The following is a 13,484-nucleotide window of genomic DNA, read 5'->3' on the forward strand; positions in this document are numbered from 1 at the left end:
TGTGTGAATTTCTGTCATGACAAAAATATTTTATTTTTTTTGTCCCCACTGACTCCCTGCAACGATACTAAGTGATATCTTATTGAACACAGTGTTGCTCACCTTCTTCACTGGGACGGGGAGGGGTAAAGCTATGGGGAGACAAGGCTGCTGCTGACTCATCTTTTGTTAAATCTGGTCAATGATTTAATAATACATGCTAAACAGTTACCTGTTCTGATTCAGTGTTGGTTAAAAAGAAGTGAGATGTAGGCAAACACAACATGCTAACACTCTCCTAGCTTATTTCATTGATGACATTAAGCTAACATGTTCATGTTCTACGACACACAGACTGGGTAGGCTAAAAATAAACGGGTCACATACTGACACCCTTTTTGTTTGCCTCTCTTCTCTAACCTTTTCTTTTTTGACTCCCAGACATGATTTTGCTAGGCACTTAAAACAAAATTATCAAAATAGTCGTCATCTCGAAGGAAACAAACCTGCGTTAAGTGAAATGCATAGAAAAATAGACGTTTTTAAAAAGGTTCGTGTGGACGTGGCCTTAATGTCACAACAACAGCGGGCGGTGTTTAAGTAGAGGACATTCTAAGCATATACATAAGCAAAGGAATGAAATCTAAAAATGTAAGAGCAGTAAAAATGGATTAGGTGCACCACAGCCTCCCATCACACGGCGTTGTCGGCTGATCAAAGATTGAGCTCAGCCTGAGAGACTGAGAGAGGCTGGCGAAAGCGGGAGATGCAAGCTGCATTTCATTTGCAGCGACAGTCCAAAAGATGATTCATTGATGAGGTTCTTGAAGAGCGCGAGAGCCACCACAACGTGCGCGCACACGTCTCTTCTTCTCAGTTTGTGGCCGACACCTTCAAAGGGTTTTCTTGCGCTCGGGGGGGTGGGAGGCGTCCGCTGGGATTTCATCTGAAGACGACGACGACGTGCAAAAGGAAAGGCTCATGCTCACAATAACGCTCACACAGGCGTGAAGTGAAATCAGGGTGTCATATTGGGCAAAGGTCAAACTGTGCCGGCAAGCATGTATTTCACTGATTATTGTGTTTTTGTCAAGTTGATTCATGTTTCAAATGGGAACATGAGGACTAAGAAAGGTAAGTGGGTATTGCGCAATTCATCAGCATGAAAAAAAAATCATACAGTAATTAATTCATGCTGTAGAATCGATTTATCAAATCAAAATATTGATACTTTTGATACTTCAGTCATTTGAGGTAATGTTTATTATTGACAGGAACACAGTGGAAAGTAACTAAACTATTGAGAACTTGCGGGAACTACTTTTTCCTCCGCCTGAGTAAGTGCGTGATACGCGCAGCGGCACACTGCTTCGTCAGTCAGACTCAGACTGTTGAAACGGTGGCCGATCGTAAACAGAGCCATGTGTGAATTGTGAATAAAGAAAAGATTTCATTCTTTATAATCCATCATTTATTTTAATATTTATTTATTATTTTACTTTTTTATTATTTAAAATGCCATTTACGCACATTTAATACTGTATGATTTTTGTTCCTTTCTTTTCTGTTTTCTTGTACAAGTATATGAGCTTGGCTATATTGTAAATCAACCTGCTGCCAGGGTTTATTTGCAAGGTGTATTTGCAGAAAGTATCGATACCAGATCAGTATCGCCAATACTAGCATGAATTTTACTCAGTATTGGATCAGAAACGAAATCAGTGGTATCACACATCACTAACACTAATGACTTTTAGGACTCATATTATAGTTTGTGTGTTATTTTTTAGAAATTTAAAGTAAATCACAGACGTTTCAAGTCTTCATGGTTGAAATAAGTTTTAAAGTGCTTTTACGAAGCTGGGACATGCCATTTGTGCCGTAATGCTAATAAGTTTGTCCGTGCCTCTTTCCAACAGAGTGTGCGGCTCCAAAAAGCGCTACTGTGCACTTTATCCATTTTTTACATACAGACTGTAACTTGCAAAACATAATCGATGCCGTGTGTCACATACAACAACTTAACATTAAGGAGTGAGACAAGAGGAGGCAAACGTTATCAACATTAACTACAGTGCTAACATTACACACGCATTGTAACAGCAACATCATTCAGGTTAGCCTATTTGCTGAAAAAAACCCCAAAATGATCAAACTTACAGCTCACACGTCTGTAGCTCACGGACAGGTAGTCAGCAGAGTGCCAGGCTTTATTTTAATATGTGTAGCGAAGCCTGTTTTTTTGTACACACAGGCTCATTTAACAAGGGGCAGGTCAGTAGTGATCTCCATGAGGAAGGTGGCAAAGGTGTGGACTTGAGTCACAATTTTGACGACTTTGGACTCAATTTGAACGTTGATATCAGTGACATCGGGACTTGACTCTGACTTTACTCTGATGACTTGAAAATACTTGAGATTTTCAGTGACTGTTGAGGAAAATGTGTTGCTATTCAAAGTATTCAACGGACGTGATTGCTATTATGTCATTCGCAGAAAGACAGCGTCTTTTCCCTTTGAATCTGCCTCATTCAAGGCATTTATTAACGTCCAATGAGGTAGAAGAACACACAACAAATGTGTAGATTACATTTCTGTGCACGGACTAAATCCTGAATGCTTTGTCAGCACTCTTTTTCTGTGACTACGTCTTGTCACACTGGTCTTCAAAATGCATTCATTGTATTTGTCAAATATAATAGATTGTTACACTGTTAAAATGGCATCTTATTTGGGAGACAATAAATGATTTTTATGACTTGTAAGGACCCGAAAATTTCAAGCCTGTGACTTTGGACTTGACCTCACCTGTCTTGTGTTGACTTGAGACTCGACTCGAGACTTGAGATGAAAGACATGAGACTTACTTGAGATTTGCAAAACACTGACTTGCTCCCACCTCAGGAAGGAGGGTTTTCCTTCATGACGTCATGAAAAAAAAAACAACTTACAAAAATGAGCATTTGAGGGCTTCTTCTCTCAAAAGTAGAGCAAACAAGTGAGGGAAATGGTACATTTTTCTCACGTTTGGTGCTCATAAAAAGGTCTCTGTTACTGCTACAGGTCATTTTGCACAACAGGGGACCTTTAAGGAAAAAGCTTTCCCAGAAATGAAATATACTCTTTCATGCACTCCACTTACATGAGTTGGAAACAGTGCATTTTATATGGTAGACTTTTCAAGGTACAAGCTGGACTCCAGTTACGATGAACAATGAGCTTCCAGGACAGTGTGCGTGTGTTGTGTGCGTGCGTGTGTGTGAAAGAGAACCGGAGAAACAGGCCTAAGACGTAGCCGATCTAAGATTGTATTTTTTCACTTTCTTTTTCAGCGGGGATGGTCGGCAGAAACTGAAAACAACCTGACAGGTAAGCAGAGAAGGAGAGAAGATGACTAAACGGAAGACAATGTGAGAAAAGGTGTGATACAGCAGACTGGCTGAACAAACTGGGCGGAACGTTCAGTGAGCAGAATAGCAGGAAGGAAGCTGATAAAGGTATACTTGCACACCTGAGCGAGACCACTCCTTTACAGAGCAAGCACCAGGGGTGGTTGGCACGCTAAGGAGGCAGAAGACTATGAAACAAGTCACCTGGATGATATTAGGCGTCATTTCATGGCCTAACTTTGGCTTTGGTTCCCGTTATACCCAAAGAAGATGTGGTCTATAACTGTCATTATCCTCCTCCTCTTCTGCTACGGTGAGTGCAATGCTGTCAACATTGTGTTTAACAGGCAAACTCTTAAATCAGGGTGTCAGTAGTGTGGACTGGGGGTTATTTGTAAGATTGTTTTATTATTACTAATATTTTAATATTTAATTATTCTATCACTAATATTGAATAATGATTTCTTATATTATTAATATTTTGAATGGCTACAAATAAAATTAAACAATACAATTTGAAAAAAAAACATGAAAAACCTTTATTATTAACATGAATTAATAATAAGACACTTTTTCCAGGCTGTTTTTTCTTTAAATATTTATAACTTCCTAGCATATTGGTGGGTTTTAGCCTGGTTAAAAATTGTAAATATTGAAATGGCCACCGAATCCTTTCGTTTTTCAGTGTGGGGCCCTTTGTAAAAAAAAAGTTGGATCACCCCTGGCTTGAATGAGTAATAAACACAAAAGACAAGTCATATTTATGTCTGACCAAGATGAATCCCCCTCATGTGAGTCCTGCAGCAAAATACAAGCTTTGGATGTTTTGCATGATAGTAATCAATGGAAAATGTTCTTTTATGACAAGACATTGCCTGATGTGATATTGACTAAATCATTACACAGCTAATAAAAATGCTAATCCCGAGCGGACTAGGTCTGTTGTCTTCCAATCTTTTGTCTCTCTCGTCGCCAGCGAACTGCACAATGCGATAACATTTAACGGTAATACTCTCCGGGCTCGTTTTTAACGACTTAACGTCGTGACTATGTGGCTTATTTATTAAATGCTTGAGCTATAAAACAGAGTGGAATGTATGGCACGCATTAGACGACGCGACTTTATACTTTTACTCGAGACGTGACCTGCACAGGAACAAAGCAGTTTCAGGGTTTCAGTCATAGAAACAAATATTTCATTTTATCTCTGTGGATGAAAATCATGACTCCTAACGACTCGAGGTTGTCTTATCCAACCAAAACATGCCTTACATTCGTATTTTTAAAATGTTACTGATTAAACACGTTTAATTGAAGCAGGCCCGAGCGAGAGCAAACATCGGGCATTATCTGCCAACAAAATGACTCAAATAGACTTTGCCCTTTTGTCCTGCAGCTTGTCTTTCCACCAATGACGGCAAGGTGTTCTTTCACTCCAAGAACTTTTACAACGTGCTCCACTGGAACGCCGCAGAGCCATCATTCCCTGACGAAAAGATCCTCTATAGCGTGCTGTACAGAAGGTAGAGAGCAGAGATGCAGGGATGTACGTATAGATCAGGAGTGTGCAAACTACAGCCTCACAATCACATTCAGCCCGCCAAGTGTCTTACATAATTGTTAAAAATATTTAACGTATAAGATGTAGCCAGCAATATGACTTTCATTGCTATAGTTACAAATTTGACCCACCCACTGCACCATATAGGCATAAAATTAAATATCTACGTGCCAAAATTACACCCATATCTTGCCCAACGCTTTGGAAATCGCAGGAGGTCATTATTCAGTATAACAGTCTGACTCACGGTGTCATCTTACAAAGATTGCTAAACTCATCACACAGCAACTTAAAAGGATAGTTTGGATTTTTTCACATGAAGCTGAATGACATCCCCATCAGCAGTGTACTAAGTCAACAGTGACTTGGTCCCGCAAGTCCAGTTCTGGTCGGATTTCTGTTGCTGGGTCATTTTAGTAAAGACTTTGGCTTCTCAAAACAATATTTGTTCAAAAGAGTAATACATTTGCATCATAAAAATGCCTCCTCGAAAAAATCTGACTTCACAAATCGCTCGGCGTTATATTTGTCTCCTGTCGTATCCCTGCACACTGTCACAACTCCATGTGATGAAGATCCTCGCATCTTCTTGCAACGATATCAGCCTCCCTCTGGGTCTCTGGGCTCCTCTGGGTCCCTCTGGTGGACAGAGGCATTATTTTAAACTCGTATTGGTACTTTTATATTTCGTTGCTACCTTTTGAGTGTTAAGTTGCTGTGTGATGATTTTAGCATTGTTTGTAAGATGACACCGTGAGCCAGACTGTTATATTGAGTAAAGACCACCTGTGATTTTCAATGGGTTGACAAGCTCATCGTGAGTTTTCTCATAGCTCATGATTGGCTCCTGTCAAATAAAGAGCTGGTTTTCATGAACTTGTGCGCCACAATATGGCATTGTATGATGTGGACATGTGCAGCTTATGGTCTGGTGCGGCGTGTATGTATACAAATCTGTTTTTCTCTCTAAATTTGTGCAGCTTAAACACCGGTGTGTCTTATACACCTTAAACGACCATCATTAAGGACAGAGATGGCACTGTAACGTCTACCCAGATGTTGTAAGGATGACGAGGGGGTGGTCCATCAGCAATCTCGTGATTGCAAAAACAAAACAGGCCGAACCACGCCAAAACATCAGCGCACTCAACTGTCTCTCTCAACTGTCACTCTCTGCAAGGAGCCATTCTCCTTCCACACACACACACAGACTCAGCATGTCGCGTTCACGGCTGGTTGGAAATCACAAAACTCTGACAGCATGTTAAGGAGTTAATTTAGCTATAGTTTAGGTATGAGATCACCAAAAGATACACCAACACCCGACTTCGTCACATTCACAGTTCACAGGAACGGAACTCCAAACACTCAAAACGTCCAGGACCATCTGTATATCATGTTTACGCTTGCACAATTCAACATGTCAAAAAGTCGTCGGAAGGAGCATGGCTTTTTTAATCCTACCCCTTCTCCGTGTCTCCCCTCCTTTGTTTTTCGTGTACCAGGTTGCCATACATGCCCAAAATCATGAATGTGTAATAAGTAGGGGTGTCACAAGACCTCGTGTCACAAGATCTCACAAGATTAAAACGTTGAAAGATTTCTCTTTCAAAAAAAAACTGTCTTGTTGGCATTTGTCCTGGGACGTTAATAATTAATGAATTAATCACACAATAAATGAAAATGAAGTCGATAATTTTGCCAGCCTCTACTGTATACATGTACAGTATATTGCCATGAGCATGCTTGTCAGGCCGGAAGAGAGTTCACTCTGTGCATTGGTTTCAGCACCCTGGCACGTTTGTTCCATAGAACAATAACATGAACGGAGTGAGTCCTTTTGTCACTCATACAGTCTTTTGTCTCGGTGGGTGGAGTCGGGGCCGGTAGCATACCGACGGAGTGCAGAAGAGTGCAGCCTTCGAGGAGCAATGCGAGGTAACGTAGTAGAAATGAAATTAGTAGATTGCAATATATTTTTTATTATTTTTTACTTTTCTTAAAAGTAATGTTAAAGTCTTATCGTTTCTCGTTGTCGTACACCCAGTCTTGTGTATTGTCTCGTCTTTTGACACCCCTACTAATAAGTCAATCGGAAAAATTAAAAACACACCAAGGGTGCATTTGCACAAGAACAATGAACTTACGTTTAAGTTTTTGAAAAAGTTCAACATATGGATGTTTTTAATAAAGGTTTTTTTTATTGGTTTAACTATTGAAAATGTTTAATATTATCCACCTAGAGTATAAGTGTCATTCTGTTCATGTATGACAACACAAGCAGTCTAGTGGAAGCTCTGAAGTTGGGCTTTGTAGACAATATCATTACTGTATTGACCCGACTATATGAGCCCCCTGGATATAAGACTCCTCTTTATCAAGACCTGACAAATATATTTTTAATCATGTTTTCAGTATGAGTGAAATCCCTTTTCGGTCATCATATTTTATTCATTTTTCTTAGCTGCTTTACAGTTGTTTGACGACTGCATCATTGATCACCATTATCTTAAAATTAGCATCCTACACTAGCTGAGACACTTGCCATTTGCCCCAAAATGTGGTCTGTGACGCCAGGTCAGTGTTGTGTGTGAGTGATGGGAAGAAAAGCTCAGACCCTCTGGGATTTGACTGCAGAAATAGCAGGACCCCAAATAGTCGACGACATCTTTTTCAGAGTGTCATCCCATTTTCTAGGGAAAAAATACCGTCCTACATTCGGGCCAATGCAGTAACATAAAAATAATCCATTCCAGTGTCAAGACCTTTATTAACTGTACAGTGTCATTTTAACATTTGGAACTGCCATACAAGTGTAAATAAAGTTAGACTTTAACATTGAGACACTCCACTCTTTCTTTTAATAAGAAAGACATGCTGTGGACGCATGTCAAATGTATATTTTGGTGCAACGCCAGAGGCATGTGACCTTCAAGGTTCCATTGTACATTTACACTGTGTATGTCTTGGTGCGAGCTTCGCTAAAGTGTGCCACTGACTTCTTTGCGCCTTCACAAATGACCTCATCAAAGTGGAAATGCCATCTCTTTTAAGACCTTATTAGAAAAATGTCAAGTGCTTCTTGCCTGATGCTATCATCAAATCAATCTGCAAGAGGACTAAGTGTTGTTATTTATCTCCAAAAAGGCAGTGGGAGCCGATATGATGAATGTGATATGTGACTTGCTAGCTTTTATGCTGGTCTTGTCCTGCAGAGGACCCTATGCCAGTCAATGTACCTTTGACCACACTCTTTAAGAGGCATGTGACCAGACGTGGACCTACAAACTAGTGTGTGTGTGACTTTACTGTGTGCTGGCAAACATTACAGATACGTTGACAACCTTCGTTACGAGATGAAAAGCGAGTGTCAGAACATTACTGCTCTCTCATGCAACCTGACTGCAGAAACGCCCTCAGTGCCACATGTTCAATACCAAGCTGCAGTTTACGCCAACGGACGTTTTCACGGCCTCACCACTCGGCTTAATCCCATTGCACACAGTAAGAACTTGAAGATACCATACAACTGCATACAATACTGCCTCCATGCATCTCATTAACATGATTCACTTTTTCCTTGCAGCCATTTTTGGAAAACCCATCCTGTCTATGAACACAATGTCATCTTCCTTGTACATTCGTGTCACACTTCCGCTTGGACCGAATGGAACATCCGTCGAGGACATCATCAAGAGCAGTAAAAATGGGCCCATCACACCCTTAATTGAATATACGTTAAACATCACTTCCCCAAGATGGGCAGCACAGGTGAATATTGGACAGGGACTGATTGATATTTAGATTTTTTAGTTTTTAGTGAACCTGTATGTGTGTCTTGCCAGGTGCATTACAACAATTCTGGCAACTTTGTCGTTGACTTTCACGGCAAAACCAAGTACTGCGGCTACGTGGTCTACAAGCCTTCCCATGAGTGGGGTCGTCCGGAGAGTGAGATGGCCGACTTCTGCGAAACGCCAGCATGTGAGCACTGAAACATTTACTTTAAAGATTGAGATACAGTCGTCCCTTGTCTATCGCGGTTAATTGGTTCCAGACCCAACTGTGATAAGTGATTTGCCATGTAGTAGGATTCAATGCTAATAAATGGACGTTAGAGCATAGAAAACCTGTTTGACTTCCTAAATACGATTTTTACCATTACTGGAGCCCTGTAGACATGTAATAAGACCTCTATTGTCACCTTTAGACTCCTATTTTTCTTTGTTTACACCACACCACAGGCTATGGGATCATAGGGACATCGCAGGGACATAAGAGAGGGCCACCACTAGCATAGCAAGCTACCGAGCTAACTAGTTAGCCTCTCCAATGTACTTATTCTTAACTTAAGAAAGGGTTTCAAACGGAGTGGGAAAGAAAGAAAAAGTAAGAACTTACCACTTCCACACAGAATAGGAGGAGAACTTTTTTGCCATGTCATGGCTGACTCCATGCAGTGTGAAGGTAAGGTAATGTAATGTAATGTCATGTCTCATCAATGTTACATTACTGAAGCCTAGTGGGGAATTTACAGCATCACTATATCGACAAACAGAGGTGTCAGAAAGTCAGCTGATTACAAGCTTGTGAATGGTTAAAATGCACATGGAAATCGGTGAATGCATTTTTATGTGGACAATTTACATGTGAAAATACTGTAGCTATTTTTGCTCTCCAGAGGTAGGAAAATGTATGTTTTAAAAACATACTTTTAATTTTACTGGCAGCAGGTGGACATCCCACCCATGGAAGCAGCCACCCAACTTGCTGTGAAGAATGCGAGTGGTTAGGAATAAGGCCTGTGACTGAAGGGCCACAGATCCCCTCCTGGCATGTCTAGCTCACAGTTTAAATCAGTGAAGAAAAAGCGTGTAAATAAGTCTACATGGATTTTTGTTGGGTGTGAATGTAATTAAAACTAATAGGAGGACCAAGCACTACTCCACTGATAAAGTGAAAGTGCTTGTGACTCTCCATTCTTGTCCCATTGTTGACCCAGAAGATTAAATGAAACAGAACGATAATCTCCTCAACCTGAATTTAATACCACTAACTCCAAGACTAACAACAGCTGATGACTACAGCCTGTAGACTGTACACATGCCAATACAAAATGTACATTCTAAATCCCTAAAGGAGGTTGTTGTGCAGTGCTCTGCAAAGATAAATCCCCAGTATCGCACAACTAAGCACTTCTGGAGAGTTGCTGCTACATCCAGGAATGTGCGGCATGCTCTCAACAGTGGTGCTGCAGATGACTGCAACATTTGCGTAAGTGCTCAAGGCAATCCACCTGGATGCTAACACCCACTCTTCTCTCCCTCAGATGACCCTAGCGAGATTCTGCCGTGGTCCCTCATGGGCGTCGCTCTGCTGGCGGCCCTTGTCATGATGTCAGTTGGGGCTCTGTGCTTCTACGTGAAGGGTGGCAACGGAAGGAAGCTGCCACGCTCACTGGTGAGCATGTTCTTCACCCGCATCAAACAATGGAAATGCTGCACGACAGGAAAATCAAGCCCTGTGGCACAGGATTTGCACGTGTCCACTGTGCCACCGAAAAGTGACTAATAATAAAACCATATCTGGGCTTTGTTTTGATTAATTGAAACACCTTAGTGACTCATGGAGTTTTTATGTTATGACATGATTATCTTTGAGTGCTTGTCCTGCAGAAATGTCAGCATCATAACACAGTCAGGTAATTAAAAGTGCTTGGTTTTTGGAAGGATTAGCTCGCCTTTGTTAAGTCTCTGACTATTATTAACGCAGGACAACTACAGAGCCTGTCGAGTAAATGAAAGTAAAATTATAGATTCATGCCACGGTGACTTGAAAAGTGGGTCAAAAGTGAAATATTTGATCCACGCCAAAAATTTAACCAAAATGTCTTTGGTACAAATGCCACCCTTTGCACGTTCCGTGGAAATCAATTATGTCGTTTCTTCATAAAGCTGCTGACTAACTGATGGTGATGTACTGATGGTGATCAAAATATGACCTCTCATCTTGTAGATGAACAACTGTCAATTCTACTGACTAGCATATTACCTTGAAATACCATATTTGCTTCGATATAAGACAAAATTTTCTCTTAGAAAAAACTTTGAAAAAGACGGGTCGTCTTGCGACTTCTCCACACCAAGCGGGTCTGAGCTTTTCTTCTTGTCCCATACAGACACACACACACACACACACACACACACACATCTTCGATTGGTCTTATATTCAGGGTCATCCTATGTTGGACTCATTACGGTATTGGAAAGATTGACATTTTTTTCCTGCAAGTTCTTTTAAACAACTCATCTGTTTGATATTTAGATACGGTCACATTTTGTGTTCTTTCACAGGTACAGTATTTCATAAAAACTCTGGGCGTTATCTTTTCACAGCCATCACTGCATTTGGATCTAGACTGAGAAAGACTTTGTTGATCCACAAGGGTCACTGCTTTTTGCAGTAGCTCAAAAAGACTCTTAAAAAACACTAGAAATAGGAAAAATAGGTATATAGTACTTAGCAATACAATATAAAAAACATACAATAAAATAGAAAAAAATATAATATATACAAATATAAGTAAATACAAAGTATATTTACACTATATACGAAGAGAAGGGAAGACAGTACAGTGCAATGACGTGGTGGATCGCAGTGACATGAACAATACGGGTTCTTTAATCTTTTATCTTTTACAGACAGGTCAGGTATTGTAGAACTGGATGGCATGTGGAATGAATGAAGTCCTGTAGCAGTCACAGTGGAAGCTACACTTTTGGATGTTAAATGTTTAGAAACGTGTTAGCAGACCTTTCTGGAATATCTGTGTAAATGTCATATTGGTGTCCTCCAACTGAGCAAGGTAAATGGAGATACTTCATAAAGCATGTCTCACTGATTGTTTAGCAACAGTTTTAATTGTTGACACAAGAGAACACATTGTGAACGAGGTTGTCATGTTCCTAAACATCTATCTTCTGTCTTTCATACAGGAAATATATGCTCCCACTACGTTGCCAAAGGTAGAGCATCCTCCAGATATGAGTGTCACTATTTTAAAGGCGAAGGTCTGCACTCAAAGTGAACACGTATATTTGGATAAGTGCACTAGCATCAGGCCTAAGCCAAATGGTCCTTCCATTGGAACTGGAGCCTACTCCCCACAGGACAACACTTGCCAACCCTGGCTGGGCAGCACTGGCTTTTCGGCGGCGAGGCCAAATCATCAAGACGTAAGCTCCCAGTCTTCCGTCATCTACAGTTCAGTGGCCATAGCTGTTCCGACAGAAGAGAAGGAGCTACCGGGAGTCTTCCTGGGGGAAAGTGAAGGCCCATTGCGTTCCTCTGACTCACAAAGTGCACCCAATGCGGAGGTTTGGGACAGCAATCCAGTTGGGCAGCTGCTGTTGCATACAGTGCAGGACATCAATGGACAACTTCAGTTGCCTTCGCTCATGCTCCAGTTAGAGAGCAATACAGTTGCACACCCTGACCCTGAAGGAAAACCCCTTTTGTCTGATCTCCTAGTCTCCACAGAGGACGGATCATCTTTTACATTTTTGCAGCGCTCCGAATCATCAGACTCTGGGTGTGAAGACGGTACTTTAAACACACCGACCCTGCAGGACTGGGACCGTGCCCACTTTTCCACAAATCCGACACCTCCACTTGGTTTCTTCCTGGACAAGAACATAACATCCAGTGGTGTAAATCCTCAATCAGGGTACAAACAAAACTGGATGCCTTCATTCCCTTTTGGAAGTCCATGTAATGATGATCTATACGACACAATGAGCAACCCTTCTGGGACTTTTGTTGCTCACCCTAAAGAAATGGTGGACGGCGCTCTAGACAAGGATAAAGGATCAGAAGAGGGAATATATCTTGGAGGTTGGGGGTTAAAAATACAAGAGTAATCTGATCTAACTTGTGCCCCTTTTTAAAAAGGACAGACAACTAGGGATGCTGCTTAGGTGACAACTCACCTCTCTAAAACATATTTTTGGTTTTTGTATATATTATTTGTACATTTTAAGTAAACGGTGACACAAATTAACATTTACAAGCCGAGAACCTCAAATTATGACATGTCCAACTTTAATGGGATTTTATGGTATTCAGATAAGCGACGCTGTAGTGGCAGTTGTTGTACCTCAACCCTTCTGAATAAAAAGCTACTAAATCTGATTATGTAGATAAATAGGTGAAAAATGTCTGTCTTTTCACGTTTGTCTGATTTGTTTTACGGCTCACATATTTCAGTGTTATCAGTGATATAAAAAGAGTGCTTTGACATTTAAAAAAATGTGTTTTCTGTTTTCCTTCACAGAGTTCATGACCTTGTTTGCTCTCTGTATTGTTTGCCGTTCCTTCCGTCAGAGGTAAATAAAGTGTGTAAAAACATACGGCATTGAAGGTGGGGTAATGGTTGGCTTTTTCCAAAGGCTGAACACTATCTTTTGTACACAGCAGTAAAGCAATAATGTCAGATGTACTGAAAAACAAGTATGTGACTGACATATGGGCATACAGCACAGGATATGAGATGTTTA

The 13,484-nt window shown here is 40.7% G+C and overlaps 1 protein-coding gene across 5 annotated transcripts; it reads left to right on the plus strand.

Annotated features, from left to right (window-relative positions):
• Positions 1-3,443: 3,443 nt before the first annotated feature.
• ifnlr1 (interferon lambda receptor 1) lies at positions 3,444-13,435 on the plus strand. 5 transcript variants are annotated; one of them, XM_054780652.1, is made up of 7 exons: positions 3,444-3,681; positions 4,765-4,891; positions 8,261-8,433; positions 8,516-8,700; positions 8,775-8,913; positions 10,259-10,389; positions 11,925-13,434. In XM_054780652.1, exons 1-7 carry the CDS (start codon positions 3,639-3,641, stop codon positions 12,846-12,848), a joined length of 1,722 nt encoding a protein of 573 aa, XP_054636627.1. In that variant the 5' UTR covers positions 3,444-3,638; the 3' UTR covers positions 12,849-13,434. The 5 variants fall into 5 exon arrangements, with proteins under 5 accessions (XP_054636627.1, XP_054636629.1, XP_054636628.1 ...); XM_054780654.1 differs by lacking the exon at positions 3,444-3,681 and having other exon boundaries at positions 4,765-4,914; positions 5,910-8,433; positions 11,925-13,435; XM_054780653.1 differs by lacking the exon at positions 3,444-3,681 and having other exon boundaries at positions 4,771-6,867; positions 11,925-13,435.
• The last annotated feature ends 49 nt before the right edge of the window (positions 13,436-13,484 follow it).

The sequence above is a fragment of the Dunckerocampus dactyliophorus genome, chromosome 7 (assembly GCF_027744805.1).
Source record: "Dunckerocampus dactyliophorus isolate RoL2022-P2 chromosome 7, RoL_Ddac_1.1, whole genome shotgun sequence".
In the NCBI taxonomy this organism is placed as follows: domain Eukaryota; kingdom Metazoa; phylum Chordata; class Actinopteri; order Syngnathiformes; family Syngnathidae; genus Dunckerocampus; species Dunckerocampus dactyliophorus.

What these genes read in the sequence shown, in the direction of transcription:
- ifnlr1 (XM_054780652.1), top strand. Translation starts at nt 3,639, where the DNA reads ATGTGGTCTATAACTGTCATTATCCTCCTCCTCTTCTGCTACG. An exon ending in CCCCAAGATGGGCAGCACAG is followed by an intron (nt 8,701 to 8,774) that starts GTGAATATTGGA and finishes GTGTCTTGCCAG; the next exon opens with GTGCATTACAACAATTCTGG. An exon ending in GGAAGCTGCCACGCTCACTG is followed by an intron (nt 10,390 to 11,924) that starts GTGAGCATGTTC and finishes TCTTTCATACAG; the next exon opens with GAAATATATGCTCCCACTAC.